The sequence below is a fragment of the Dermacentor silvarum genome, chromosome 6 (assembly GCF_013339745.2).
Source record: "Dermacentor silvarum isolate Dsil-2018 chromosome 6, BIME_Dsil_1.4, whole genome shotgun sequence".
Taxonomy (NCBI): domain Eukaryota; kingdom Metazoa; phylum Arthropoda; class Arachnida; order Ixodida; family Ixodidae; genus Dermacentor; species Dermacentor silvarum.
The window spans coordinates 78,173,280-78,201,078 of NC_051159.1; the positions used below are offsets into that span (position 1 = coordinate 78,173,280).

The 27,799-nt window shown below is 46.9% G+C and overlaps 1 protein-coding gene across 1 annotated transcript in view; it reads right to left on the minus strand.

Moving 5' to 3' along the window:
- Positions 1–4,318: 4,318 nt before the first annotated feature.
- The window catches only part of LOC119456735 (transmembrane protein 145-like), a gene marked incomplete at its 5' end in the record, with an annotated part of 41,948 nt that continues 18,467 nt past the window's right edge, over positions 4,319–27,799 (minus strand). Inside the window, 7 exons of the mRNA XM_037718557.2 lie at positions 4,319–4,438; positions 7,712–7,783; positions 8,908–9,111; positions 10,005–10,064; positions 12,232–12,352; positions 12,785–12,957; positions 24,021–24,193. Of these exons, the coding sequence (XP_037574485.2) occupies positions 4,319–4,438; positions 7,712–7,783; positions 8,908–9,111; positions 10,005–10,064; positions 12,232–12,352; positions 12,785–12,957; positions 24,021–24,193 (923 nt within the window). The remainder of the gene's footprint in view (positions 4,439–7,711; positions 7,784–8,907; positions 9,112–10,004; positions 10,065–12,231; positions 12,353–12,784; positions 12,958–24,020; positions 24,194–27,799) is intronic.

Genomic DNA, 27,799 nt, shown 5'->3' on the forward strand with positions numbered 1-27,799 from the left:
ACAGTAGCTTACTTTCAATATTGTGCAAAATATTCACAATACCTCACAAAATAATTGTGATTTAGGAAGATACATACAGCATTGAACCGCATAGTCGACAGTTCGACGGAATACCGTCTGGCGAGAAGGATACAGAAGCTTCTTTCTTTCTGTTTTGATGAACCACATAGATATCATTATTCAGCTCGTTGATAAGCCTGCACAATAAAGAATTCCTCTATGTAGCCTTTACATACTATGGAGATGCGTTCTATATACGAGCCGTGAAGGACTCATTGCGTTGTCAAAGAGTAGAGAAAATATACGTGAATTTTGAAAGAAACATCTGCCGAAATTTTCACAGCCGGTGCCACAATGCTTAAGATAAGAAAAACTACTAGGAAGAGTGTCAGCGAAAAGCGTCCAATGATACCTCTCTTAATTATAACAGGCTTGTTCACGGTGCTGGATTGAGAACAGTTACGGTATGCGTAAGATATAAGTGAAAATACTCGCATTTAAACAAACTTCGATTTGCAAACGAATGTACCGGCATTTGTCCTGTACTTCTTTTCGGTGTCTTATTTTGCACTATTATTAAGGTTAAATCATTAACTATTTGGCCCAGCTGCACGTATTAGTCATAATAATGAGAGCTCATGACTAGTAGCTACGAAAATAACTTGCCGAGCAGACGAAAGCCATAAACATTTTCCGAGCTTCTTAATTGTGCATACGCCGTAATTGCAGTAACCATACACTACATGTTATTGTTCCTCACTGAATTCTAGCGGTTTGACAGAAATGCATGGCTGTAAAGAAAGACGGGGCACTTTTTAAATAAACGTTGGTTTAGGTTCCCTATAGGATGCCTTGGTCCTATAGGGTGAATAAAAATATGAAGCCTGTTAGCTGAAAGTCGCACAAGCCGGTGGACAAGTTCCCGCATAATTACAAACTGTTATCCGAAAAATAGCTCGAGACATGCAAGGAACACCATCAGGTTAGGCAGCTTACCATTCCTACGTTTTGCTGCCGGTGATGGTGTCAGCAAGATGATGGGTAAAAATTTCCGAAATTTTACTTTGTTTTATTGTGTTCCACGGCACTTGGGCAGGTGCGAATACTCGAGATATTCACATGCGGAAGAATTAACTCTCTCTTTTCCTCTGAACAGTTGGAAAGAAAACGTCTATAATTTGGCGCGAGTTCTGTGTAAAGCGCCCAGAGCGGATAGGCTGAAACGCTTCCTGTCACGCGTCAGGACACATTAACTCTGACGAATACACATATGAGCGTCAGGAATGACAATCGCGGTCTTCATTGCCCGTCGATTCTTGCTGCGCCTATAGAGCACTGCAGCGGGATTAATGAGAGAGAATGCACTTTAAAGAAAGACTGACATGATACTTTTTGTTATTTTCCGGCAACTTTGCTAAAGTCTTATCCATCACAAAAGTTGTGCCGAATTCATTTTTATGAACTGTTCTTGCGCCAAAACGGCTTTAGGAATTCTAGCTTCAAAAACAGAAAAAGGTGACACGTATACAAATTTTCACAGCGAAGCTGTATACCTCTCGTTGGTTGGAATATTTCGTGGCGTAAACACAAAATTGGAGGACGCTTAAGCTTCGCCTTTAAGAGTGGAACGCGATAGCGTTATCGGGCCCCGTTCGCATCGCATTTTTCTTTGAGTAGGCTTCACTGTTAAACAGAACGTGGGAAAGCCAGCTTACAAAGACCAAGCTTACACTAATCCCCTTAAAGTCGGCTTCACATTTAAACAGAAATGCATTGCTGGGAAGACGTTTTTCCAGGGGCAATATAGGTCGTCTTATATTAAACCTTCTTTTATTATTTTATCAATTGTTTGCTATTGCCCCGACGCGCGCGCGTGTCCACAACGCATTAGGCAGGCGAAGTCCCAATAGGTGACGCGTAAAAGAGCGAGGGATTCTGGGATGCGCCGTCTGCTCGCTGTTTCCGGCTCGAGGTAGCGCAGCCGCTGCCACCGCTTCGCCGTTGAAGCCTATTGATGCGCTTGCAGTCCGGCTTTGCCACACACGAAGATTACCCGGTTGCAGGCACCTAGCAAAACCATGATCGGGTTGGCTGCTCAAATTCAAGCGTTAAAGGTAAACTCATCTAACTATGGCCTTCCAGCGTCCGTTACTGAGTCAGCTGTGCATAAGCATCAGAGGCATGGCTGCCACTTCCAAAACTGAACCATCAGTGAACAAAAAGAAAATGAACGTACAGTGGCACTTATCAGGTGGCGATGAGGTGTGTAAGGGCCGGCACGGAATGATTACCCAAGATATTTATTTCTCTAACATTAAAAAAATACATTATGGGGTTTTACGTGCCAAAACCACGATCTGATTATGAGGCGCGCCGTAGTGGGGGACTCCGGAAATTTTGACCACCTGGGGTTCTTTAACGTGCACCTAAATCTAAGTACACAGGTGTTTTCGCATTTCGCCCCCATCGAAATGCGGCCGCCGTGGCCGGGATTCAATCCCAATTTCTCTAACATAACTCAAGCAATAATAACTATTACAGTACACGCATGCACATATAGAGGTATTATGAAACATTGTTTTACGGCGCAAACTTATACGGGACACAGCGAGATACATACATAATACTCGTAACCAACTAGCCCACCTTAGTTCCTTGCACACAGATAGAGGTAACTGCGCAGCCGTAATATGTCGGCGATACGGCCATTTCCCCATCTTGTTGACCAAAAAGCGAGAACTTCTAACTACTTACCACTTCAAACGAACCTCGAGTTTTGACCAAGAAATGCCGTTGACAGCGCGCAGGTTTCAAACATTTTCAGCACTTCATTTTCTAATTAAGCTAGCTGCGCCGTTACGGACGATACCGGTTGCAGCGACGATCACAGGGCAGTATTTACCAGGCTGCTATAGCCATCGCCTCAGCACCCGATTTTTAAAGTAATGCTTCTATACGCTTGATAAAATGACTGACCCACAGGCAGAGCACTCAGTGACGGGGCGTTCAAGCAGCGGCAAATGTCGTAGAGCTAAACCTGGCAGAAACAAAAAAGGCTGCCGAAACGAAAACCAGAGTTCGTTTATGAATAAAAGCGTATCCTTGCCTTTATTGGCTCGTCATCGTCGCGCCCAGAGTGAACTGAAACCTAGAAATTAGCTGCATGAATGGTACGACATTGCTGGTCGACAAAGCGGACGGAAAGCTTCGCACGACTGACAGTTGAAACCGCGTAGAAAAACAGGTGTGCCGGGCCTGCCGCCTATGCCGCCGCGTCGTCCGTGATTCTGGACGCTGCTAGCAAGTGGCGCGTCCTAAAATTCCCTGCGATTTTTCATTTTACGGGTCACCTATTTGACCTACCGAGGATGCGAGCGCCATCTGGATATGAATTTCGCAACTAACCTATTCAAGCGCGCCGCTGTTGGTATGGTAGAGGATAGAGGGTTGGGGGATCAGTTAAACATAGCATTTAACATCCCCTATGCTTACTGTGGTTTAGTTGTCTGTCATTTAGTGTGATCGTGACTTACAAAAATATAGCCTCTCGATTCCCCTTATTCTTTATTGTTTTTGGGATAGCTCATCGACCTGCAGTGTCTACCGCGGGGCTAAACAGCACGCAGAAGGAGCATTCCTTTCTTCGATTTTCTAAATATTTTACGATAACAAATGCGGAAACACAAAAAAAGTGCTTTCAAGCTGGCGTCTTTGTTCAGAAGCACTTACATACGTCCGTGATCATGACGTTATCTTCTTTTTATTATTGATGAGTCTCAACAAGAGCCGCTTTCGGTCTTTACCGCCAAACGTGTCACTACAAGGAGTGGTGAGAACAAGAACGAGTGTGATGGCGCCAAAAGCTTCTTCCCAATAAAGGCATGCATCATTTCCCACTCAACTGTCACCCGTGTGGCTCCCACAGAAGCTATCGTTTCTGCCATCGCTAGTTTTGGGCGTTGTAGCCCTGTTTTATGGTGTTGGGAGCTAGCAATATTTACCATATGATGGCTGAAGGGGCAAATTCTGCCTTTAACGAGATTATTACACCGTTAGTTAATATGTTCGTAGAGACTTCATGCTGGGCAATCTGGTGCACTTCACAGTACGATTTCTTTAACGCAGCATTAACGGATACCACACAGAGAACACACACACACACACACACACACACACACACACACACACACACACGCACGCACGCACACGCACACGCACACGCACACACAACAGTTTGGAATTTGGTGTCTTTGACAACACAAGGGCACGAGTATCGCAAACTGCTAGAAATCATTTTAATACTGAAGGTCGCATCAGTTTATATTAAATGCTCGCGCACGCCCGGAGTTGTCTCTGGGAGGCCAGTGTTGTCGCCAGGTGCCGCTGGCGATTCTTCGGAATCCTCTTCTGTGGGATGTGCAACACGCGTCGGTGAAGACTGCAAAAGACATGAGTACATTGGAAATAGTGACCGTAGTCATCCGGTCTATTTATATTGCGACAAAGCTCCTTGATTGAATTCGGAGAATGTTTGTGCGTAGCGTACACATCTATAGATACGCGGGGATTATTTCATACGTATGAAAGTTTACTTCGCTCCACTTTCAGTGCTTTCAGAGAGGAAACTTGAGATCCGATGAAAGGTAGCTTGCAATGCAAACACGTCTGATAAGAATGAAGACAGCTAACCGGAATACAACACAAATAATTTTGACTTTAAAATAGAAGTGACTCAAGCCGCCTTGTATTTTGGGGCATCTGTTCAACAAATAATCGAGCAAAACCGAGCAGAGTGTTTCACTGAGGTGGCAGGCAGGACCAAAGCTGCACAACGGCGAATGGTGCACTGACGTCAGCCTGTCGTGCTAAGTAAGCTGAGAACTATCGGCCATGTGCACAGAGCTGCCCCTTGTGCGTGGTGTGCATGATGAAATGGCGGTAGGTGCACATGCAGCTGATGTAGTTGCAAATAGCTTGATTTCGCAAATGCAGGTGGCGTTGCGAGTGTTCCGTACTTGAATAAACCGTTGCACAGTAGGTCAACATAGACATACGTACGGTCATCATGCAAGTTTGTGTCTAGTTTTTTTTTTTTGACACGCAGTTGATATGGTAATTAAACGATTTCTTCAACATTGTGAAATCGTCGGTTGTCACCGCTTTATTGCAATACTTTAATTATTTCAACAATAAGCTTACCCATGCGATGTAAAAACATGAGTAATTTCTTTGGTACATCTTATGATGGTTATTCGAACTGTCACTACATATTTTATCACATGGAACACTTATGAAACCAGACTTCCTCTCTTACATGTTCTCGCAACTGTCTCTGGCTTTCTGACCAAAAAAAAAAAAGAGTTATTGAGAAGGAATAAAAAGTGCTATTTAAAATAAGGTCTCTAATGAAAAATGTTACAGAATAACTGTTGCCGGAACCATTACTATAAACCTGTTTGCTTGCAGTATTATATTTTTCAACCGAGTGTGAGCATATTCTCACCCAACATTTACGACCATAAATGATTACGAGTAGAAACACTCCTTGTTTCTTAGAAGATAATGGTGACAGCGTTATGTGAAACGTCTTACGGGATGGGTCTGTACGAATACCTTTCAAATGCCTATGAAGACCGCTGAATTGCGCTTCTACCAGATGCAAACAGGAGAACCAATGCTGTGAAGATTTTTTAATGTCCAGTCGGTGCAGAGATATATAACACTTCAGTGTGCACGTGGGATTCGTGGTCTATAATCTTCTGTTTCTATGTAAAACAAAAGTGCATTAACTCTGAAAAAGTGCACTGAGAACTTGAGATGGCAAATCAAAGCTTTGAGATCATCAGTGAAGGGTTTGTAAAAACAAGTCCTGCCAAAGAGTTAGGCTATAGGAGACTGAAATGACCGTACATGCAATGAAAAAGACGTAAAGAAGTTCCTAATGCCTGTTAACTTATAATAGATACCTTAAAGCGAAATCAAATATATACTAGACACTTAATTTGCTGACTCAAGGAGAATGTAAAAACCGCTTTTATAGAAATGCAGCCTATATCATGTTTGCACAAAGATGGCGCACATTATTATTGAGCAAGCATGGTAATCTTCTCTTCTTTGAGCGACCTGCATTGTCGAGGCTTAATTACGCGTGGACTTTTGAAGAGCTTTTAATAGTACCAAATCTCGGACGGTGTCTTCGTAACGGAGTATTATAACGTTCTTTAGCTTTATCTTTGGTAGTAGTGCACTTTTTCAGAGTTAATGCACGATTGTATAATTGTCTTCGCGAAGCAGCAATGTGAAGTAGACACTTTATAAGATAATGCTTTGGCAATGCCGTATACAGCTGATGAAGCACGCAAGGAACCAGGCCTGAACGTGCTGCCATTTACGCCGACGTGTTTGCTTATAAGTGCAGAAAATGGTGGAAGACGCGTTTATGCGTTTTATCAAACAGATCCCGTGTGCGGTGACGTTCGCAGACACACAAACACACGTCGTGCTTTCCGTGCGTTCAGGTTCGACAGCAACATACCCTTGACTTTAGAGTTGAGCACAGACGGTTGAGCGGACAAGAAAGCAAAAGAGCAAAGGAGAAAAAGTAGGTGAGCGACGAATCCTAAGATGTTCTAACAGGAGGCTGCAATAAAAGAAGTAGCAGTGGCTGTAGGTCATTTGCGGAGGCATACGCGTGTGACTCGGTAATATGGCAAGACAGCATAATTTAATCCCGACCGAATGAAGACACGGGAGATTATATCCTATGTTTCGGTTTGGGGAGCTTTGTACGAGAGATGGAGTCCAGAAAAGTTTGGTTTTCATCAAGTTCCCTAGGGGGATAAAAAAAGTAAAATACTGGTCTCAACAAGGTACCTTTGGTTTAAGCCGAGTATGGAGAATGACGGTGTTGAAGATAAGAACGTTTCAGAGTCTTAAGCCGGGCTCTTATGGGCTGGCCTAATTAATGCCTTAATGACTGTAATCGGCAGAAAAGAGGTAGAGTCAGCATCGGTGCTCTTAGACTCGTATCGTCTGAAGGAGGACCATTCCAAGCTTTCACCGGGCAGTGAGAGCTTGGGCAGTGAATGCCAGACAAATGACTGTTGTCTCCTCATCACTACAGCGCTCACTATGCACTTCCAATGCCATTACTTATTGTAATAACCACTAATCGATAATATGCACTGCCGGTATTGGTAGCGCAGGTGCTGTGGTGATAACACGAGAAGTAATTAGTATATTATAGTAGTTGTGGTTGTAGTATTTGCCGTAGCACGGTTTCTTTGATATGAGTAATGTGTATTCGCTACATGAAAATATATACTACGGAACGGAACATCCTTCCCAACATTATGGGTAAGAGTGGGAAAGGAACTACACAAAATGTGTGCACCCCAACTTCTCAGTGCGTAAAGAGCTACCGAAAAATTCTCGTGCGATTAATCTAATTTCAGCGCACACGCTCGCGAATGGCGATGCCATGGTTGGAATGCTCCAAAGGTACATTGTTTAGTGTAGCGAGAACCTCAACATATTGGTTCATCTTACACTCTCGTACTTTAGGCAACAAATTATTTTGTTTTGTAAAACAAATGCGCACCACGGCAACAAATGAACTCCTGCTCGTGTCAGAGATGCTAATAACACGTCCGTAAGCTGGTTTCAACGCTTCTTTCAAGCCACAATCACTCCGGTAAAATTCTGGGCTTACCATGCTTCCCCCTGGGTGTCCGTTCAAGTGGTCGAGCATGTGTGTCACACTGAGTTGATTCGGATAATTTTTCTGAAAAAGAAAAACAACAACGATGAAATCGCCCAGTGGTCTACTGATGTAAATTCAATATAGAAACGTAAAATTTAAAATTTCGTTCGTGCTGTTTAAGATAGGTCTTCTGACAAATTATAATAACAAAGCTAACTTGAAGGTGGTAGACTACGCAGTTCAAAAAACTGTGGAGCACTCAGGCTTCTTGTATTTGTCATTTCTGATAGCCAAGACATGTAAGGTGTCACTTAAGATAGGCCTATTATTCCAAAATAGACTCCACATGCAGAAAAAATATGCTGCCATCTTTCAGACTTCCAAATTCTTTGAAACTATCTGCAACACAAAAAGCGGAGTCAACCAATATAATGTAATAAATAACATGTGCATTTCTTGCGACGTCGTTTTCTCGCGGCTCCAGCTGCGGATTACGTGGCGCGCCCTACCCACGTATTAAAATTTCCATGCGATTATTATGATTCTAATCTAACGCTGTATTATAGCATATTACACTTAACATCAGTGTCTAAAGAGTTTGTCGGAAAGCCTATATTTGTAACTTCTCTGCACCTTATTTCATGTCATGTGCTTGCGTTCATAAAGTACACAAAAAATCCAATCACAGTATTTCAGCCATCGTCAATGATGAAACGTCGCTGCGCGTGATGCAGACACGACACCACACCAGCAACACGTTCACAAATTACTGCAATTTGTAGCTGAATTTTGATACCATATGTCACTCCTGCAGCAAGCTACGAAAGTATCATGCACTTTAGGCAAAAATCGAGTTATTTTTCAATGTTTTTTTTTACTTAAGACTCCTTGTCATAGAATTATTTTGGCTAAAGCAAACCGTCAAGCTTATTGGTGGCAGCAAGTAATTTCGACTAGAATTCACGTTCAGCAGCTTGTAGTTGCTGCTAAAGAAAAAGGTGAAACGGACACTGGCATAACAGTACGTTACGAAACTAGTAACGGGACCTCCCCCTGGCAAAGTTTCGTCATTGAGTATTTGTTATTAACGTCCTTCACCTACTTCCATATACACCAAATATGCAGAAATGCGCACATGAACAGTTTCTGTTGGCAAAAGCCAGTTTTCATCACAAGCGACCCCCTGGACGCGGTAGATCACTCACCAATTGCTGCCAATTGTTGTTCTCGTGCTCGTGTCTAGCAGCGCCACCGAAGAGTGTCGCATAGTCGATCGCTGCCACTGCGGCGACTGTGCCCGCTGGGGGCTCAGCGACCACGGTCTCTGTGGGCGCGTACGCGTGGTGCGGAAACCGGTCGATGTAGTTCTCGGAGATGACACCTATGGTTGGATGCTGTACAACGTCCACCTGAGGCATTGAGTGATTGAAAAAAAAAAAAAAACATGAACTATCTTGAATCACGCTCTCTCGCAGTGCATCTCTGCTTGCCTGGTAAATCAATACAGCTCAAACAGTGGCCGAAGCTCCTCATACAATGCAAACGAGGGCGCAGGACAATCAACGGCTATCATAATTATCATGATCGCAATCATGATACCATTCTGAGTACACTGCAGGATGAACGCGTCTCTCAGCGACCTCTAATCGTCCCGGCCTTCACTCGCCACTTGATATTATGGCTCCAAACGATTCAATTTGATCGCTCTTTTCAAGGATACTGGAAGCACGCCTGATCATTCAAAAGAAACAAATCTATGTATTTGCCAGTGGCATCTTATAGTGCTTAAACTGGAAAGATAACAAAAATTGACAAAGAAGGCTGATGACTGTGGAATAAGCGACAGAACGAAGAAATTTTAGCCGTCACATTAAAAAATAGGCAAACAGAAAGGTGGATAAGCGAGAAAGCACGGGCAGGCAATATTTTAAGACCTTTATATGATTAAGTGCAATTAGGCCGATAAAGTATTGTGTATAATATATATCTGGTATGCTCTGGTAGCCTAATCAAGTGGGTACCAAGGTAATGGCAACTCACTGATATTGCGGTGCAATTATATATATACCAAATAGTGACTATCATAGTTCTGTTACCACTAAACGCAGTGATAGTGCTAGCAATAAATAGCAATGAAAACTGCGAACATTATTGACCATTGATAAAAAGACACAATCAGATACGTCGGTACACAAACTCAAACCCATGACATTGCCGTGCAGTTGAGTTAGCCCTCGTAAGAAATAATCGATAAAACCGTCGATGTACGCATGATAGCTTGATGTACTCATTGTGGTCATACCTGCGTGGTCCTGACGTGGAAAGGAAAGTTCTTGTTGGCTTTCGACGGCCTTGTCAAGATCTGAAAAAAAAAACAATAAATAGGTTGAAAAAAATGAGAGTAATTTTAAGTTCCACTAATTCATGTAGGAATCAGTGCCTCACAAGGTACATCTGATCGATAGAAAAGCCAAAGTGAAACCAAAGTGAAATGAGAAGGCACAGTAAATCTGCACTTGGTGTGGCAGGCCATTACTTTTGCTGCAGATGTCCACACGGTCCAGCACAGTTTCATTAAGCATCTACGCTACAGCTTTGAAGCGTAACGCCTAAGGCCGGCTACATAACCCTGGTGGCATGCAAACAGCCTTTAAATAATTTTTGACCATAGTTAACACATTTAGGGCTAGGAATTTAGAAACTTCCCATTTGACAACCTGCCCACAATATGCAGAAGTGTGGAACAGATGCTTAATCACACTGCGCCTTTAGGAGTTGGGTATTCCCTAAATATCTGGAAAACAAATGACCAGCGGCACCAAGTTGATGCATTATAAAAAGGTACACCGGAATTTTTTAAAGTTTTCTTTTCTCGTGGAGATACGCAAGATGTAGAGCAGAACTTGTTGCTGGGCGAGTTGGTTGACATCTGAGGAAAGCATGGTTGCGCGTATATAGCCCACGTGCAGTATAGCCCACGTGCACAGAAGGAATTGCTGCCGTACGACTCGGCACATTCAAAGTTAGTAAAAAGAGCAATAGCCACTCTATCCCTAGAATCTGTTCTCATGAAGTCGTGCTCTCACGCGATGCAGGCTAACTTTGACAACCGATTGGCGAGGCTACAGAAAGCCGGCTACCCGAGCTCGGTCGTAGGGGCCGTCTCAAAAACATTGCTCCAGAAGGTGAAGGGCAAAAAGCATATGCCTAACCCTAACGAAAAAGGATGCAAGCCCGCAGTGGTGCCATATGTCCACAAACTTTCCCACAATTTGAAGAAAGTCGCAAATAGGTTTGGTGTACCTGTTGTTTTCTCGGCGCCACGCAAATTGGCTGGACTATGTCCGCGCATTAGCCGCATTGACAAAAAGTCAGGATGCCAGAAAAACCACACCTGACCATATGTGAAATGTGCGACTGGCGTTGTATATGAGATACCGCTGAAATGTGGGAAGTCCTACGTGGGCCAAACGGGAAGATGTTTCAATGACCGGGCACGGGAGCATGAATTGTAAATCATAAACAAAGCTAATGCGCACTTACCTTGGCCGGCACATGTGAGCCACGTCTGCGTGACATTAAGATAATTTGCAAGAGTGGTGATACGTTAGCTATAGAGAACTTTTGGAGGCCTATCACATAAAAGAGAGGCACGAGTTGTATTAGTGATACGTCTGCTTTTCTGTTTGAAAACGAGATGCATCTGCTTAATACGTCACTGTAATCGCCTTAGACGACACTGACACGCGTATGCGCATTTGTTGACTCCCTCTTGCTCTGCTGTAAGAATAAAACAGTTGAAATTCAGCGCCTGACTTATCGTTTCATACTTTTCTTTCCAAGTCTTTCTTTTCCTGTTCGCGCAACCATGCTTTCCGCAAAAGATGTACATTTGTGTGTTCTGTGTACAAACAATATTCGGGCAGCAAATGGGTATACATGCCTTTTACGAGAAGCGATCTTGCTGCAATTTGTAAAACAGACTAAGAAATGTTTATGCCACTCTTGTTAGAAGAGGCGTAGCGTAAAAAAAAAACCTGGTCTCACTCTTTTTCTTGAAGTGAATAAAATCAGATGCTATTCGTGCGTTAATTTCAGAGTACGTAGCACGCTGTGGCTCCAAACGGCGCCATATGTTCTTGACCGAAAACAACAGCTTCCACGGTGTTCAATAATATGCTTTCGAGAAAGATAATGATTAGCATTACACCGCAAAGTACACACCAACATGTCTAAACCTTTTGAGCAAAATCAAATACTTTAGCGTGTGTGACCAACAATGTAACTAAGGCACTGCGCTCCTGCGAGGGAAGAGACTTGCTAATCATTTTTAAGTACTCCGATTCTGTAACAATATATAAGAACAATCTAGCTTCGACGAATGCATTTTTCGCGCTCCAAAAGTGTCATTTTGAAGACTTGCTTCGACCTTGGCGACTCAGAGCTGTAATGAGCAGGGTCTGAGCATTTAAATGTAACCTTATTCGTGCGATCGAATTCGTGATTACTGAGACTTGATAGAAACTCACGACAAAGACGATGTGGGCGAAGAAGATGACCATGAGCTCGACGACATTGATGACTTTCTCTCGCATCCACTTTGGCACCACAAAGGCTGCAATCAAAATGATGACGGGTGCCGAGAGCAACCTGCATCAATTTTGCCATTGACGCGTTAAAGATATTAAAAAATCAGCAATTTTCTTAAAGTTAACAAAATTACCATGCAGTTGATCCACCATTATACTACAGCGACAACTCAATACAATGCAGTCACATTTGGAGTTCTTTGTTATAGGCGATAATTCCTTATATAGCACATAACACTTAATGCGAACATCCGATTTGTCAGACCTCTGTTGTTCAGTATTGAAGCGAACGCCAGGAACGCATATTTTGTGGATTGGCAGATATAAACGTGGGTAATAATGCATCATCAAACTACTTGTGTACCGCAGTACACAAGTGCAATAGGTTTCGTTCGTCGTAATGGCAGTGATCTTGCTTAAGGAACCAGTTGACACGAATTTATGGGGAATTGCTGGATAATGCACGCGCACCAAGTTAGTCATAAACGCTCACCAGACCGTGTAGAGGAGGAACAGCCGCGTGTAGAAGGCCGTCTTCTCCGGGTAGTGAAGCAGCGTGAACACAGTGGCGTACACGAACCAGCCCCAACCGACAAGCCGCAGCGCCACGATGCCGTAGCCGGCTGGGCTCTCGTATAGGTACAGCACTTCTCCAGGGTCGAAGTACTGCGCGCGCAGTTCAGTATACCAGTGAAAGGGTGGAGAACACTGACTTCTTTGAGTAGCAGAGATATTTTGTCGACTACGAAAATAAAAGCCGGACTTTCTCAGTTTACCTCCGCTTGTGAGTTCACGACCTCCAGTCTGAAATTTATTCCCTGGCCTCGTGAGTACTTTACATAACCATGTATGATGAAGTAATATGCATTCGTTACCATGCAGGGGACCGGCTTGATGATTCTTGCGTAAAATGCATTAAAGTCGTGGCTACCATGCACTACACCATAGAAGAAGAATACGATAAGAGAAATGAGGTGCAACAGCGCATGTCAGAGAGATTAGTGTTTTAAATAGAATGGCGTATGTGACGGGGGTCGCTCCTGAGTAAGTCATTTTGTACGATGATAGCCGGCGAGGCCATCTTTTAGTTACTCGTACATCATCATAATCATCATCATCATCATCATCATCATCATCATCATCATCATCATCATCATCATCATCAGCCCATATTTTATGACCACTGCAGGACGAAGGCCTCTCCCTGTGATCTCCAATTACCCCTGTCTTGCGCTAGCGCATTCCAACTTGCGCCTGCAAATTTCCTAACTTCATCATCCCATCTGGTTTTCTGCCGACCTCGACTGCGCTTCCCTTCTCTTGGTATCCATTCTGTAACCCTAATGGTCCACCGGTTATCCATCCTACGCATTACATGTACTCGTACATAGTGTGGGTTTACCGAAACGTCTGTGCAAACTTTTCTTTTTACAGTGAAGCTGTAAATGGCCAGGCGAAACCAAAATCCATCCGTCCGATGTGCGCCGAAACTATCATCAGCAGCAATGGCTCGAGCGTCGTCGTCTTCTTCCACAGCTGGCTCGTGGGTGCCCCGGCGCATACGCGCTCGTGCCACTGGTCCCGCATTCGTCGTCGTCGTCTTCCATAGCTGGCTCCGTTGCCGCTCATCATTACAGAGTAGAATTTCACTCCTCTTCTGTCGTCGTAATGGGGAGGCCGCGTTTACGGGGTTATGAGCTATTGCTTAAGGGGATATGAGCCATTCATTGTCTTACGTGTTGGGCAGATTTCATTTTGAAGCCATTTAATTTTGAAGAATCGCAAGCGACAGTGCGACAAAGGCGGACTGCGGGCACATACCGTCAGTGACGTCGTTCTCGACGTCCCAGCTTTACGTGTGTGTAACCTCATTCAGAAACATAAAGACGTAACCAATAATTGACAGAGATTTTAATGAACTGACGGGATTAACCCAGTGATAAACACCGAGGCCGCATGGTTCAGCTTCGCTGGTTAACCGTCTGTACGGAGTGCTTGGGCGGTGATTCTTTTTGAAAGGTTGCAAAAAAAAAAGATGATTCCATCTCCCGCTAAAGGGAACCATGTGTGGATGCGAAGCAGCGGGAAGATGGTTAGCTTGAGCGGGAGATGGTTTCGCGGCAGCGGCCCGAGCGCTCATCGCGGCGCTGCACTGGAGAGAGAATGAGGCGCGCGCGCTCCGTCATTTTCATACCGCGGAACTACCGTGGCGCCCCCAGCGGAGTATGCAGCTGTCGCACCACCTGTCGAGCGCACCGCTCCGGATTTCTAGAGGAGAGAAAGGGGGAGCGTAAGAGAGGAGAGAGAGGGGGAGGGGACGCGCATGCGCTGTGGCGGTGTGGCACGCGGGCGCCGCTCCGTAGAGTTTTCCTAGAGGAGAGAAAGGGGGGGAGCGTAGGAGAGGAGAGAGAGGGGGAGGGGACGCGCATGCACTGTGGGGGTGTGGGACGCGGTACAACAGATGGAGCCACCGGCAAGAAATGCTTCGCATTTAAAACGTCGGCAGATCCCATGCCCTGTGGGAATCGATGTTATGCGAAGCAGTGTGCGGGGAGCCAACCAAGTTAACAAAACGACCAGGAGAGCACCAAGGCGTAGGCGGCTTTTTCATGACCTACATGACACGAATGTCATGACATTCACGTCATGAGTCCTTAGGAGTATTTTAGCAACGCCTAGGAAACCTTAAGGCGAAAGCCTTAGCCATGCTTATGACTATGACTTCAACCATTGACCATGAATGAGCCTTTTCTTTACTTAGTACCCACGTCCAAACCAATTTCAGTGGTTTTTGAGTGTTAATCTTTTTTTTGCTGAGTCATTGTCATTTCTGCTGAGTCATACTCGTGACTATGACTTCCGTCACCATCCTTTAGTGTTTTCTTCACTTAGTACCCATGTCAGAACCCATTTCAGTGGTTTCCGAGCGGTAATCTTTTTTTCGCTGAGTCATTGTAATTTTTGCTCCGTCATGGTCATGACTATCACTTCTACCATCATCCTTTAGTGATTCCTTCACTTAGTACCCACGTCAGAACCCATTTCAGTGGCTATTGAGTGTTAATCTTTTTTCGTTGAGTCAATTTCATTTTTGCTGAGTCATGCTCATGACCAGTTTGCACTCGGTCGTGCAAAGCTTAGGCACAGCGAAACTGTCGATCCTCAAGTCTTACTGGCTGCTATTGCTAGGTATTCACTTGGTTGCTGCTAGGCCTTAACTTGGTTTAACTTAACTACGCATGTAGGAAGGTATTCTCGAGCGATCATTGTCGGAGGTACCTTCCCTTTCGCGACATTTCGCGTGACTAGCGCTGCACGCGTCGGCGCCTACGAGCGACAGCGTTCCTGGCATGCCACAAACGCAGGCAAGCTAACCAAGGTTGGAACAGGGGTGCTATGCAGGATGCGCCGAGTTTGGCGAAACTCGGTATATTCACGAGCTCTGGCGACACCAGAAGATGAAAGAACAAATGGTAACAAGACAAAGTTTGTCCGTCGGCACGCCTCCAGTTTCATTTGTTTATCAAGATTCCCTCTGGGTGGCTATCAACCCTTGGGCGTTGCCATATGGGCGGTCGACAAACTGGGGATCACGTGATCATACGGTCAGTGCATGGTCGTGCCTTCTTTCACTTGTTTGTCGTTCTACCGAGTGCATTACAGGCACAAGCAAGTTATAAAATAAACGCATTTAGTAGAATAATATTACTCCCATTAATGTGTGTTATAAGCATTTTAAAGTTTGCAAGATGTACGCTTAATGTGTATTAAACTAATTTGTAGTTTAATACGTTTCGCGTTATACCACGAGGGGAATGCTAGCCCTCCTCTTTCTTCCTCTGCATTGGATTGGCGTGGCTCGCTACGTGCTTGCGCTAGCATTTCCGAGCAGAGATTGGTGTGCGCTTGGTTTTCTCACTGGCGTTTCAACAGATCGCTCGTTGCTCTTTCTCTTTCCTCTGAATTGGATTGGTGCGGCTCGCTACGTGCTTGCGCTCCCATTTCCGAGCACAGATTGATATGTGCCTGGTTTTCACATTGGGCTTTTAACAGATCGCTCGTTGCTCACGCTAAAGAAAGACTACGAGTAGGGTGCGCATCGAGGCACCCTACTTTGCGATGCAACTTGTCTTTTACTTTGTGATGCACCTTCATACTGGCAAGCGTCGAGCGATGGCTTCTAACAACCACAGGAAAGACTCTTTATACTGGGTAGCCCGAGCGATCCGTGCCTTCTAACAAACGCAAGAAAGGATTTTTGCAGCGCACGTGGCCGTTGAGTGCCACCATCCCAGGTGGGACTCCAGCACCGGTGCAGTTACCCTGTACCCATCGCAGACGAGGTGGCGCTTCACTTTTTGACAATAACTTTCAATTTTTTTTGCGTGTGAATGCCCGTGATGGGGTTCACAAAGTTCACACTGTGGTTGACTATCTCCCAATGCAGATTGAGGCATAGCCCCGTTAGCATCCACTAAATTTGGGATATATTTGTATGCGGCCAATTCGTCACTATGAATAATGGTGCCCGGTTGAACATTGGCTGCAATAACGGCACCTAGCATCGCCGCCTTTCGTCGGTCGACCTTGAAAGTAGCTGCACCCCTCTGGTCACGCAGAACATGCCGAAGACCCATGGTCCACCATCTTTAACACCGCCATAATTTTGGCGGATCGGCGGAAAGTTGTCGCCCGACATTAGGCGGCCTCGATTGTACTTTTGCTCGCCGCGAAGAAGGCAGTCGTCAATTTGCGCTATCTTCCTGGGGTCGCCGAGTGGAGGTCGCGCTAGCAACTCGCCCCTTGAGACCTCACGGGGGTAGTTCCTCCAGTCGGCGATGGCGTGCTCCGATAGAGGAAACAAGTTGCCGGTCATCTCCTTCAACAGCCATATGTCTACACTTTGGCTCATGCAGTACGTGAGCCAAATCATTTGCCGCCTGGAGAGGTGGTCGTTCGGACGTCCGAGGCGGTCCGTGTTGGCGAAGTAACTTTCTTCGCTTCTCTGCCCGTGCAATGCAGCGGTACCGTGTAACTGCGAAAACTGATTTCGCCAGCTATTTCATCGGAAGGCAGCCCTGTGTCCATTTTGAGCCTTCCAATATAATGTGACCACTTCGCCTGCGCAGGTTGGTTGGTCCGGGTTGAACGCCCAGTCTCGCCGCACTAAATCGAACGATTGACTTCCACCAATGGCACGCGCCATATGCGAGGTCATTCCTATTTTATAACAGCGCCCTTCATTATAATTGCACCATCTCCCGCTTAAGGGGACGCTAGCACAAACGCGTTAGAAACGTGCAGTACTCTCTAGTAAGGGGGAGAGGCCACAGCGTCTTACGCAGACGTTTACACATGCCGGAACGTGCACCGCGTTTGCCGACGCCATCACATGACTGCTGAGAGAGTATAACCCCCTTATTCATAAACGCTCCTCGACTTGAACTTGACTTGCCACCGCCTTCAACACGTTTCGAACGCGCTGCCCAAGGCGGTGGCAAGTCAAGTTCAAGTCGAGGAGCGTTTATGAATACGGGGGTAAGGCGGAGAGGCTACAGCGTCTTACACCAGCTTCTTACACGGGCCGTAACGTGCTAGCACAAACGCGTTAGAAACGCGCAGTCTTTCGTTAATGTTGGGTATTTATTGTCATCGTGGTGCGTGTGTCCATGTGCGCTTCGGGCCTCATCAAACGCGTGACATTAAAGACCGGACTATCTTCTCTAATATACACGTAGCACGGAGTATTCTCGAATGTTGCGACGCAATGGGTGCACGAGTGGCAATGCTCCAAATTGATCTTGAGAAAGCGTTCGACAGGGTGCCTCATGAAGTTCTTTTGTGTATTCTCGATCATGTGAATTTGGGTAAAATAATTAGAGAGGGGGTTGCCATGGCTTACCGGGACTGCTCAACGCGGCTAATTGTCAACAAGGCGGTGGGGGAGCGCATCCAAGTCAAGCGTTCGGTACGTCAGGGTTGCCCTCTCTCGCCACTGTTGTTTTGTTTATATATAGAGTCGTTTTGTTTGAGTGTCATAAAGAATGACTGTGTCCGCGGGTTTAAATTGAATGAGGTTGAAGTACGGCTGTTGGCTTATGTGGACGATATTGCCGTGTTTTGCACAGATTCCGACAGTATAACACAGACTGTCAAATGTGTTAAACGTTTCTGTGCTGTGAGTGGCAGCGCAGTAAACTGGGGCAAGTGCCTGGGATTCTGGCACGGAGACTGGCCGGAGGCCCCGGACACCTTTGCCAACATGAGTTTCGTAACGACTCCGGTTAAATACTTGGGAGCTCCCCTCCAGTGCTACAAAGACAGTGAATCGTACTGGAGGAGTGAAGTCGATAACCTGCGGGACAAAGTAAACAAGTGGAACGGCTGGAATTGGTCTATGTTTTCCAGAGCTACAATTTGTAACATTTTTTTAGTGAGCAAACTTTGGTATATCCTCCAAGTGTTGCACTGCTCAAGGGTAAACATTCAGAAAATTCACCGTGTGTTCGCTGTGTTCGTGTGGGCATCGTCTTGGGAAAGGTCAAGTCGAACCAATTTATTTCCTCGAGTTCGAAATGGAGAACTTGGCTTGTCAAATTTGTTTTTGAGACAGGTAGTCAATCGATTTTCTTTCTTCAGGGACGTAAAAAACCCGTTCCTATACACTGTATGTCAACTTCGCCTGGGGAGACACTTGCCCAACATGGTTGTCTCAACCGGCAGTTTGCCCGGTGGTGTTTATGGTTTTCTTCATGAAGTTGTGGTTTCTTGTAGGTTTTTGTCAGCGTGGTTTTCACTAGAATACTTGAGTGAAGTCAATCGGAAAAAATTGTACAAGGACCTTTGTGATGTGTTTCTACCCGTGCCTCTATATCGATCCCTTTATGGTGCAGGCCATGAGCATAATGTTCTAAAGCGCGTTAAGGCAATGCTAATACCGTCCGGTGTTAAGACTTTCTTTTTTAAGTTACATACAGGAACGTGCACTGTCAAATCATGGATGGCTGAAAGGGGTTTTTTTGTTCCCTGGGGCACCCATTGTATAATATGCAGAAAGGAGGGGACAATTGAGAATGTATTCCTGGATTGTTGGGATGCTGTTTTTCTTTGGGATGTGCTCCAGCGCACAATCAAAAAAGAATTCCCCCTCGATGCGTATGGCATTCGCTACTTGCCAATAGAAAGTGATGACGGCACCCCATTCGATATGGTAATGCTCATGGCCCTGCATAGCATTTGGAAATGCAGAATGGCAGTAAGGCACGCTGATCTCGACGCAAGAGCGGCTCGCCAGTATTTTAAAGAAAGCATAATGGACTTTGTGGAAGAACAAAAGTTGCTAGAATGTATCCCAGAATGGTTGCCTCGGGTGGAATTATTACTGACGATGAGACAATTTTAGCGTGTACGCGTCCGCACAAGTTGAGCGGTCGTATGTAACGAATATTGTGATGGTGATTCTGTTTTGTTATTCTCTGTGAATTTATATATTTCTGTGTGTGCCAAAGACCGGCAATAAAGAAAAAAAATCACAGCATATCCACGGGGTGAATGATGATGAGTGGGCGAAGCTCTGGAGGGAATCATCGGATCTCCCGCTTAAGGGGACGCTAGCACAAACGCGTTAGAAGCGTGCAGTACTCTCTAGTAAGGGGGAGCGGCCACAGCGTCTTACGCAGCCATTTACACATGCCGGAACGTGCACCGCGTTTGCCGACGCCATCACATGACTGCTGAGAGAGTATACCCCCCGTATTCATAAACGCTCCTCGACTTGAACTTGACTTGCCACCGCCTTCAACGCGTTTCGAACGCGCTGCCCAAGGCGGTGGCAAGTCAAGTTCAAGTCGAGGAGCGTTTATGAATGCGGGGGTAAGGCGGAGAGGCTACAGCGTCTTACACCAGCTTCTTACACGGGCCGTAACGCGCTAGCACAAACGCGTTAGAAACGCGCAGTCTTTCGTTAATGTTGGGTATTTATTGTCATCGTGGTGCCTGTGTCCATGTGCGCTTCGTGGCGTAGTGGTTAGCGCCGCGCGTTCGGAAGCGAGCGGTCCCTGGTTAGATTCCGCGCTACGGACACAACTATCGGAATTTTTTTTCCATAAAAGTAGACGTGGCTACTTACTACGACGACGACGACTACTACTACTACATACTACAGAGGAGGGACAGACCCACACCCTAAGGAGCTTCGCCCCTAAAAAAAATTCCGAAAGTTGTGTCCGTAGCGCGGAATCGAACCAGGAGCCCCTCGCTTCCGAACGCGCGGCGCTAACCACTACGCCACGAAGCTTTTAGGGGCGAAGCTCCTTATAGCGGCACCCGTTCCGTCCCCGTCGTTGTAGTAGTAGTGTGTTCGAAACGCGTTGAAGGTAAGGCGGAGAGGCCACAGCGTCTTACACCAGCTTCTTACACGGGCCGTAACGCGCTAGCACAAACGCGTTAGAAACGCGCTAGAAACGCGGCCTTCGTTAATGTTGGTTATTTATTGCCATCGTGGTGCGTGTGTCCATGTCCGCTTCGTGGCGTAGTGGGCTAACGCCGCGCGCTCGGAAGCGAGGGGTCCCTGGTTCGATTCCGCGCTACGGACACAACTTCGGAATTTTTTTTCTCATTTTTCTCAGACTGGTTACACACTACTACTACGACGACGGGGACGGAACGGGTGCCGCTATAGGGAGCTTCGCCCCTAAAAGCTTCGTGGCGTAGTGGTTAGCGCCGCGCGTTCGGAAGCGAGGGGTTCCTGGTTCGATTCCGCGCTACGGACAGAACTTTCGGAATTTTTTTTTAGGGGCGAAGCTCCTTAGGGTGTGGGTCTGTCCCTCCTCTGTAGTAGTCGTCGTCGCCGTAGTAAGTAGCCACGTCTACTTTTATGAAAAAAAAAATTCCGAAAGTTGTGTCCGTAGCGCGGAATCGAACCAGGGACCACTCGCTTCCAAACGCGCGGCGCTAAACACTAGGCCACGAAGCGCACATGGACACTTTTTTTTTTAAAAAAAGCGCACATGGACACAGGCCCCACGATGACAATAAATACCCAACATTAACGAAAGACTGCGCGTTTCTAACACGTTTGTGCTAGCGCGTTACGGCACGTGTAAGAAGCTGGTGTAAGACGCTGTAGCCTCTCCGCCTTACCCCCGTATTCATAAACGCTCCTCGACTTGAACTTGACTTGCCACCGCCTTGGGCAGCGCGTTCGAAACGTGTTGAAGGCGGTGGCAAGTCAAGTTCAAGTCGAGGAGCGTTTATGAATAAGGGGGTTATACTCTCTCAGCAGTCATGTGATGACGTCGGCAAACGCGGTGCACGTTCCGGCATGTGTAAACGTCTGCGTAAGACGCTGTGGCCTCTCCCCCTTACTAGAGAGTACTGCACGTTTCTAACGCGTTTGTGCTAGCGTCCCCTTAAGCGGGAGATGGTGCAATTATAATGAAGGGCGCTGTTATAAAATAGGAATGACCTCGCATATGGCGCGTGCCATTGGTGGAAGTCAATCGTTCGATTTAGTGCGGCGAGACTGGGCGAATTACACGGAAGATTCACCGTTTACAGATGATTCCCTCCGGAGCTTCGCCCACTCATCATCATTCACCCCGTGGATATGCGGTGTTTTTTTTCATAAAAGTAGACGTGGCTACCTACTACTACGACTACTACTACTACTACTACTACTACTACTACTACTACTACTACTACTACTACTACTACTACTACTACTACTACTACTACTACTACTACTACTACTACATACTACAGAGGAGGGACAGACCCACACCCTAAAGAGCTTCGCCCCTAAAAAGAAAAAAGCGTCGACTTTCGCTGGCTTATGCATATATCTTCTTGGGCTGTGATGGCCCCACAACATGGTTCATTGCCTGCATTGTGGTGACGTAGCGCACAGCAAATAATTATCGGCACGTCACTGTAGCTGCTTGCAAGGCGTCGATGCGCCGCGGTGGACGACGATCCGGAGCAGTGCGCAGTGTTTTCCAACGACAACGTATCGCAGCTCTCATTTGAGATGGCTGCTCTGTCATCAGTGATGTATCGGAGCCGCAGTGTCGCAAACACGTTCAGCGGTCAGCGCAAACACACCCCGTGCGATGGCATTTCTTCATCACAAGCACGGCACACTAAACAATTGCAACACCTTCCTACGTTCGAAGTCTAATATCATAACTGTACACAAGAGCCCTCATCCGCCAAAATGCGATTGCTGTGCTGTCGTTACAATATCCATCTGCGATCGCTGTTACCTCAGCAGCAGAGGCAATCGGCATTGGAGTGAACAACACACTCAAATTCTGCGTACATGCGCATGGAGGCACCTTCACTTGGCAAGCGATGACAAGCTATGAATTGTGTCGCTGGATAGCACGCTCTTCTTCGTAATGCATCGCGGAGACTTCGCGCACGCAGATAAACTGGTGCATTTTAATTATGCTGCGTCACTACGGACCCTACAATACCGCACAGCAATTTTGCAGTGACAGCCGTTGCCCCCGTGTCTATGGCTAGAGTGTCGTTTTGGGTGGTAAAGCGGCGGCCTTATTAGCCGTCTCAGTGAAAGCACCTGCGGTGAACAGTCATGCCGCAGCCCTGCGTTGCCATTCCCCTAATAGACAGGGAATGGACAGATCATCGTCATGACTGACTTTATGCATCATCATCACATCGATTTTATCGAGAATAGCACTGCAGCGCCCCTGGCGACTGCTCACCGTATGAACTCCCTCGTGCGCGCGACCCTCTAGAACGTATCCGCTTGTAAGCTTTCGCCTCACTGTCACCACTCGCGGCAAAAAAGTGCAAAATGTAATACTTCACTCGATGTCCGTTTGTCATCACAAATTTATAGCATTCAAAACGAAAAACCAATACTTTAAGAAATAAAATGTTTGTTATTTTATTTGTTGCATTTCGATGTATTCGATTGAGGGAAAGTGTAGGAGCAAGAATGCACCGCATGTGCCCAGTTCGCATTCGACGGAGGATAGAAAGATAATGCTCGAAAGAGGAGGCACGCCCTTGACGCGCCCGAAAAAGGCGTGGCAAGCGGCTCACGGCAAGTGTGCAGATAGACAGCGGGACAGTCACGGTATTGCTAAATTTCGATAATACGTTGATAACAATACGCGGCGCTGGCGCGTTTTGTTGCGCAGTCCTCTGTGCTTGAAGCGCGGAAACACTGTGCTGCGCAGGGTGCGCTCATGTTGTCATACGCGGCTTTATCTCGACATTTCTTTTTGCCTGCTGTTATTGCACGTTCCTTGCTACCTCCGTTCACTGACTGCCATCGATAAAACTCGGGTAAAACTCGTGCGGACGAGAAACTCGGCACATCCTGCATAGCACCCCAGTGCCAAGAACGCTGTTGCTTGGCGATGCCGAACGCGTTGGAGGCTAGCTGCTTGATATCAATCGGCCACCTTCGCTGTGTCTTGAGCTTTGCGCGGCCTAGTGCAAGCTTTCGCTTTTTTTTCTCCTGGCCCAGCGCGCCGCGGAGAGAAGAGAGGCGGGGGTCGGGAAGGGAGGAAGCTGGCGAGGAGGAGATCGCGTGCGCATGCGCCGCGCGGCCCTCCTTCGCCCTCCTGGTTGCCATGTTTACGGCGCGGCAGTTTCTTGGTACGAACCACAAATTACGGCTGGCTTAAACAGCTTTGCTGTTAAAACAAGAAAGGCAATGAAAGGAAAACCATGTAATCCCTGTATGTCTCTCTCACCTGACGTTCATAGATGAAGAGCGCCGTGTACACGACCACGTACAGTGTCATGAAAGTCCCGATTTTGGCTGACGTACTGGGTTTCAGTCTGCCTCGGGTTACAGTGTAGCCTTTCGCCACCAGTATAAGGAGCAGGAGGAACACAAGCGTGCTGCTTGACGACAGCACCCTGCCTGCGAACAGAGGAGCCAAGTAAAAAGGGAAACATCAGTTTCATAAGTAATTAGTGTATACGTGTTTATTATGTAGCTTTTATTAGCTCAAATCTACTTTGTATTCGCGACGTCCATAAAAAAAACTATCTTGCTATTTTCAATTCCTTCAGTAGCATTAAGAGGAACAGTTGCAAATAGCCACTACTTCGCAAAACATTGATTGCTTCGGGTTTTTCATGTGCACTCACGAAATATCTTTACAAAAACAGCACGGTTACCTTAAGCGACAGTCAGGGTTCTGATAGATATAGTGTGCAAAGAAAAAAGTTGTCGCAGTTTCACCTGAAAGGCGTAGCATCAATTGCGATAGCAAACTTGTAGAGAGCTATACGGAGTAATGATATTAGCTTTATCAGCTGTATAAACTTGGACATGCAGCAGCATCGGCAACACGCAGAACTGTTGTCGACGCCATCGGCGTTTTGCCCACGTTCGCTCAAAATGCGTGCGGCGTTGGTGACTGTTGCCGGAGCCTCTGATATAAATAGGCACTGCGTGCCGCAGCTAAACGTCGCCTCCCTTCCCTCCCCCTCCCCCACGGCCTCTCGCTGGTCGGAAGAAGGCGCGTTTACTCTACATACATGGTGATTGTGAAGGATAACAGAGACGCCTACTTCTGCAGCCCTTAAGCGAGCATGGCGCAGAACGCGCGTTTGTTCTCCGCCGTGCGTTCACTCCCCGTGAAAGACGCGCCCCTCGCGCCCTTTCACTCGCACATACAGCGTTCGGCGCGCGGCGACGATTTCTTCTCCAAATGACGTCATACGGAACCTCACGGCGACGGCGACGCCGACGGCAGAAATCTGCTTTTGAGTGTCCACATAATTGCTATCGCAATAATATAATTGCTATCGCAATAAAAAATAACTGGACGGCTACATAGGGGATAAATGTCAGTTGCTCCTTCGAACTTTTTTTTAGCTAAGACTTGCTATACTCGCGAACAACTTTCTGTGGCAACGAAGGGAAAGCTGCGTTGGCAAAGCGCGCAGATTGCGCTCCTGAAAAAGCAGACAACCATCGGAGTAATGCAACGCATAGTTGGCTAGGTAGAGAACGGTTTTATGACTATTACCAGTTGTTCTGCAGCGAACGGTTGCTGCTTTTGCGACGTGTGTAACCTATAGGTCTATCTAGTGTTTATATATATATATATATATATATATATATATATATATATATACGAGATGAAAGGAAACCGAGGGGCCCGATTTTAACAGCGAAGCTGTGCTAGCTAACCGTAAAAGTGGCGCCTGCTGTCGCAGAACCTCGCCGAGCTATGACGTCACTGCGTTGCCTAGTAACCATCTCGCGGAGCGGCATGTGCCTCAACTCCTCTCGGTGCCGTGCACATGTTGCTTTGACATGGGACGTTAAGGAGAGGGAAGGAGAGCATGCACGCGGCGCACGCAATGCTCAGGAGAGGGAAAGAGAAAATGAGAGCGAGATGGAGTGAAAAAAATTCTAGCAGCACCAACGAGGCAACGCGCAGAGCTGCTGCCGACGCCGCACGCGTTGCCTAGCCACGCATGCACCGAAGCAGTAGCGATCACGTCACCTCACGTAGCCTAGTAACCACCTGCGCAGGTGCGCGCTCGCTCAACACCCTCGAGAATTTTTCTAGAGGGTGTTGGCTCGCTTCGCCTGGCACATACACGGCTCATGCCTTCCTGCCTGCGTTTGTGGCATGCCAGGAACGCTGTCACTCGTAGGAGCCAACGCGTTCAGCGCTAGTCACATGAAATGTCGCGAAAGGGAAGGTACCTCCGAAAATTATCGCTCGAAAATACCTTCCCTAGTTAAGCTAAACCAAGTTAGTTAGTAGTTAAGTTAAACCAAGTTAAGACCTAGCAGCAACCCAGTTAATACCTACCAGTAGCAGCCAGTAATACTTTAGGATTGACACTTTCGATGTGCGTAAGCTTTGCACGACCGAGTGCAAACTTGCCCGCTCTTTTTATTAATCGTATCATAAGGAGCCAACAAACAACGACACCAACGACAACATAGGGGAAATTACTTGTACTTACTAAGTGAAATAAAGAAAATGATAAATTAAGGGAAATGAAAATGGATGAAATATCAGCTGTATAAACTTGGACATGCAGCAGCACCAGCAACGCGCAGAACTGTTGTCGACGCCGTCGGCGTTTTGCCCGCGTTCGCACCAAACGCGCGCGGCGTTGGTGACTGTTGCCAGTGGCTCTGTCGGCGGCTCAGAGGTTTTCGACGAGATCAGAACGGGACGCTCGTCGAGCAGCGTCCGAAGTCTTTACCACATTCTCGCCTCGCAACGTTTTTATATGAATACGCATTTGGTGCCGCAGCTTAACGTCGCCTCCCCTCCCTCCCTCCCGTCCCCCATGGCTTTTCGCGCGATGGAAGAAGTCGCGTTTGCGCTATATACATATGGGGATTGTAAAGGAGGAAATATACGCTTAATTCTGCAGCCCTTCAGGGAGCACGGCGCAGAACGCGAGTTTGCTCTCCGCTATGCGTTCGCTCCCCGTGATAGCATGCGTCCCTCGCGCGCTTTCACTCGCACATAAAGCATACGGCGCGCGGCGTATGTGGCGCTGAGCCGTGCTCCCTCAAGGGCTGCAGAAGATAGCGCCAACCTTTCCCTTTCCCTCAAGAACCACTTATCATCGGCGTATGCTTCAGCACATCGCAGCCCCTTAACACTTCAAAACATCGCAGTTTGACGTCATACGGAACATCACGGCGACGGCGACGCCGACGGCAGAAATACGCTTTTAGTGTCCATATAATTGCTATCGCAATAAAAAGTTGTCGCAGTTTCACCTGAAAGGCGAAGCATCAATTGCGATAGCAAAATTGTAGAGAGCTATACGGAGCAATGATATTAGCTTTATCAGCTGCATAAACTTGGACATGCAGCAGCCCCGGGAACACGCAGAACTGTTATCGACGCCGTCGGCGTTTTGCCCGCGTTCGCTCAAAATGCGTGCGGCGTTGGTGACTGTTGCCGGAGCCTCTGATATAAATAGGCACTTAGTGCCGCAGCTAAACGTCGCCTCCCTCCCCCCCCCCCTCCCCCCCTCCCCCACGGCCTCTCGCGCGTCGGAAGAAGGCGCGTTTGCTCTACATATATGGTGATTGTAAAGGAGGAAAGAGACACCTACTTCTGCAGCCCTTAAGCGAGCACGGCGCCGAACGCGCGTTTGTTCTCCGCCGTGCGTTCACTCCCCGTGAAAGCGCGCGCCCCTCGCGCCCTTTCACTCGCACATACAGCGTTCGGCGCGCGGCGACGATTTCATCTCCATTGACGTCATACGGAACCTCACGGCGACGGCGACGGCGACGCCGACGGCAGAAATCTGCTTTTGAGTGTCCATATAATTGCTATCGCAATAAAACAACTTGCCGCAGGTGGGGAACGATCCCACGTCTTCGCATTACGCGTGCGATGATCTTGACCACTTGAGCTATCACGGCGCCGTTTTCCCATCAACTCCCTGGGGTATTAACGCGAAAGCGTTAAGGTCCCCGTGTCATTCGGCGCCGACCGTCGTTTGGCGAAAAATCATTCCGGACAACAAC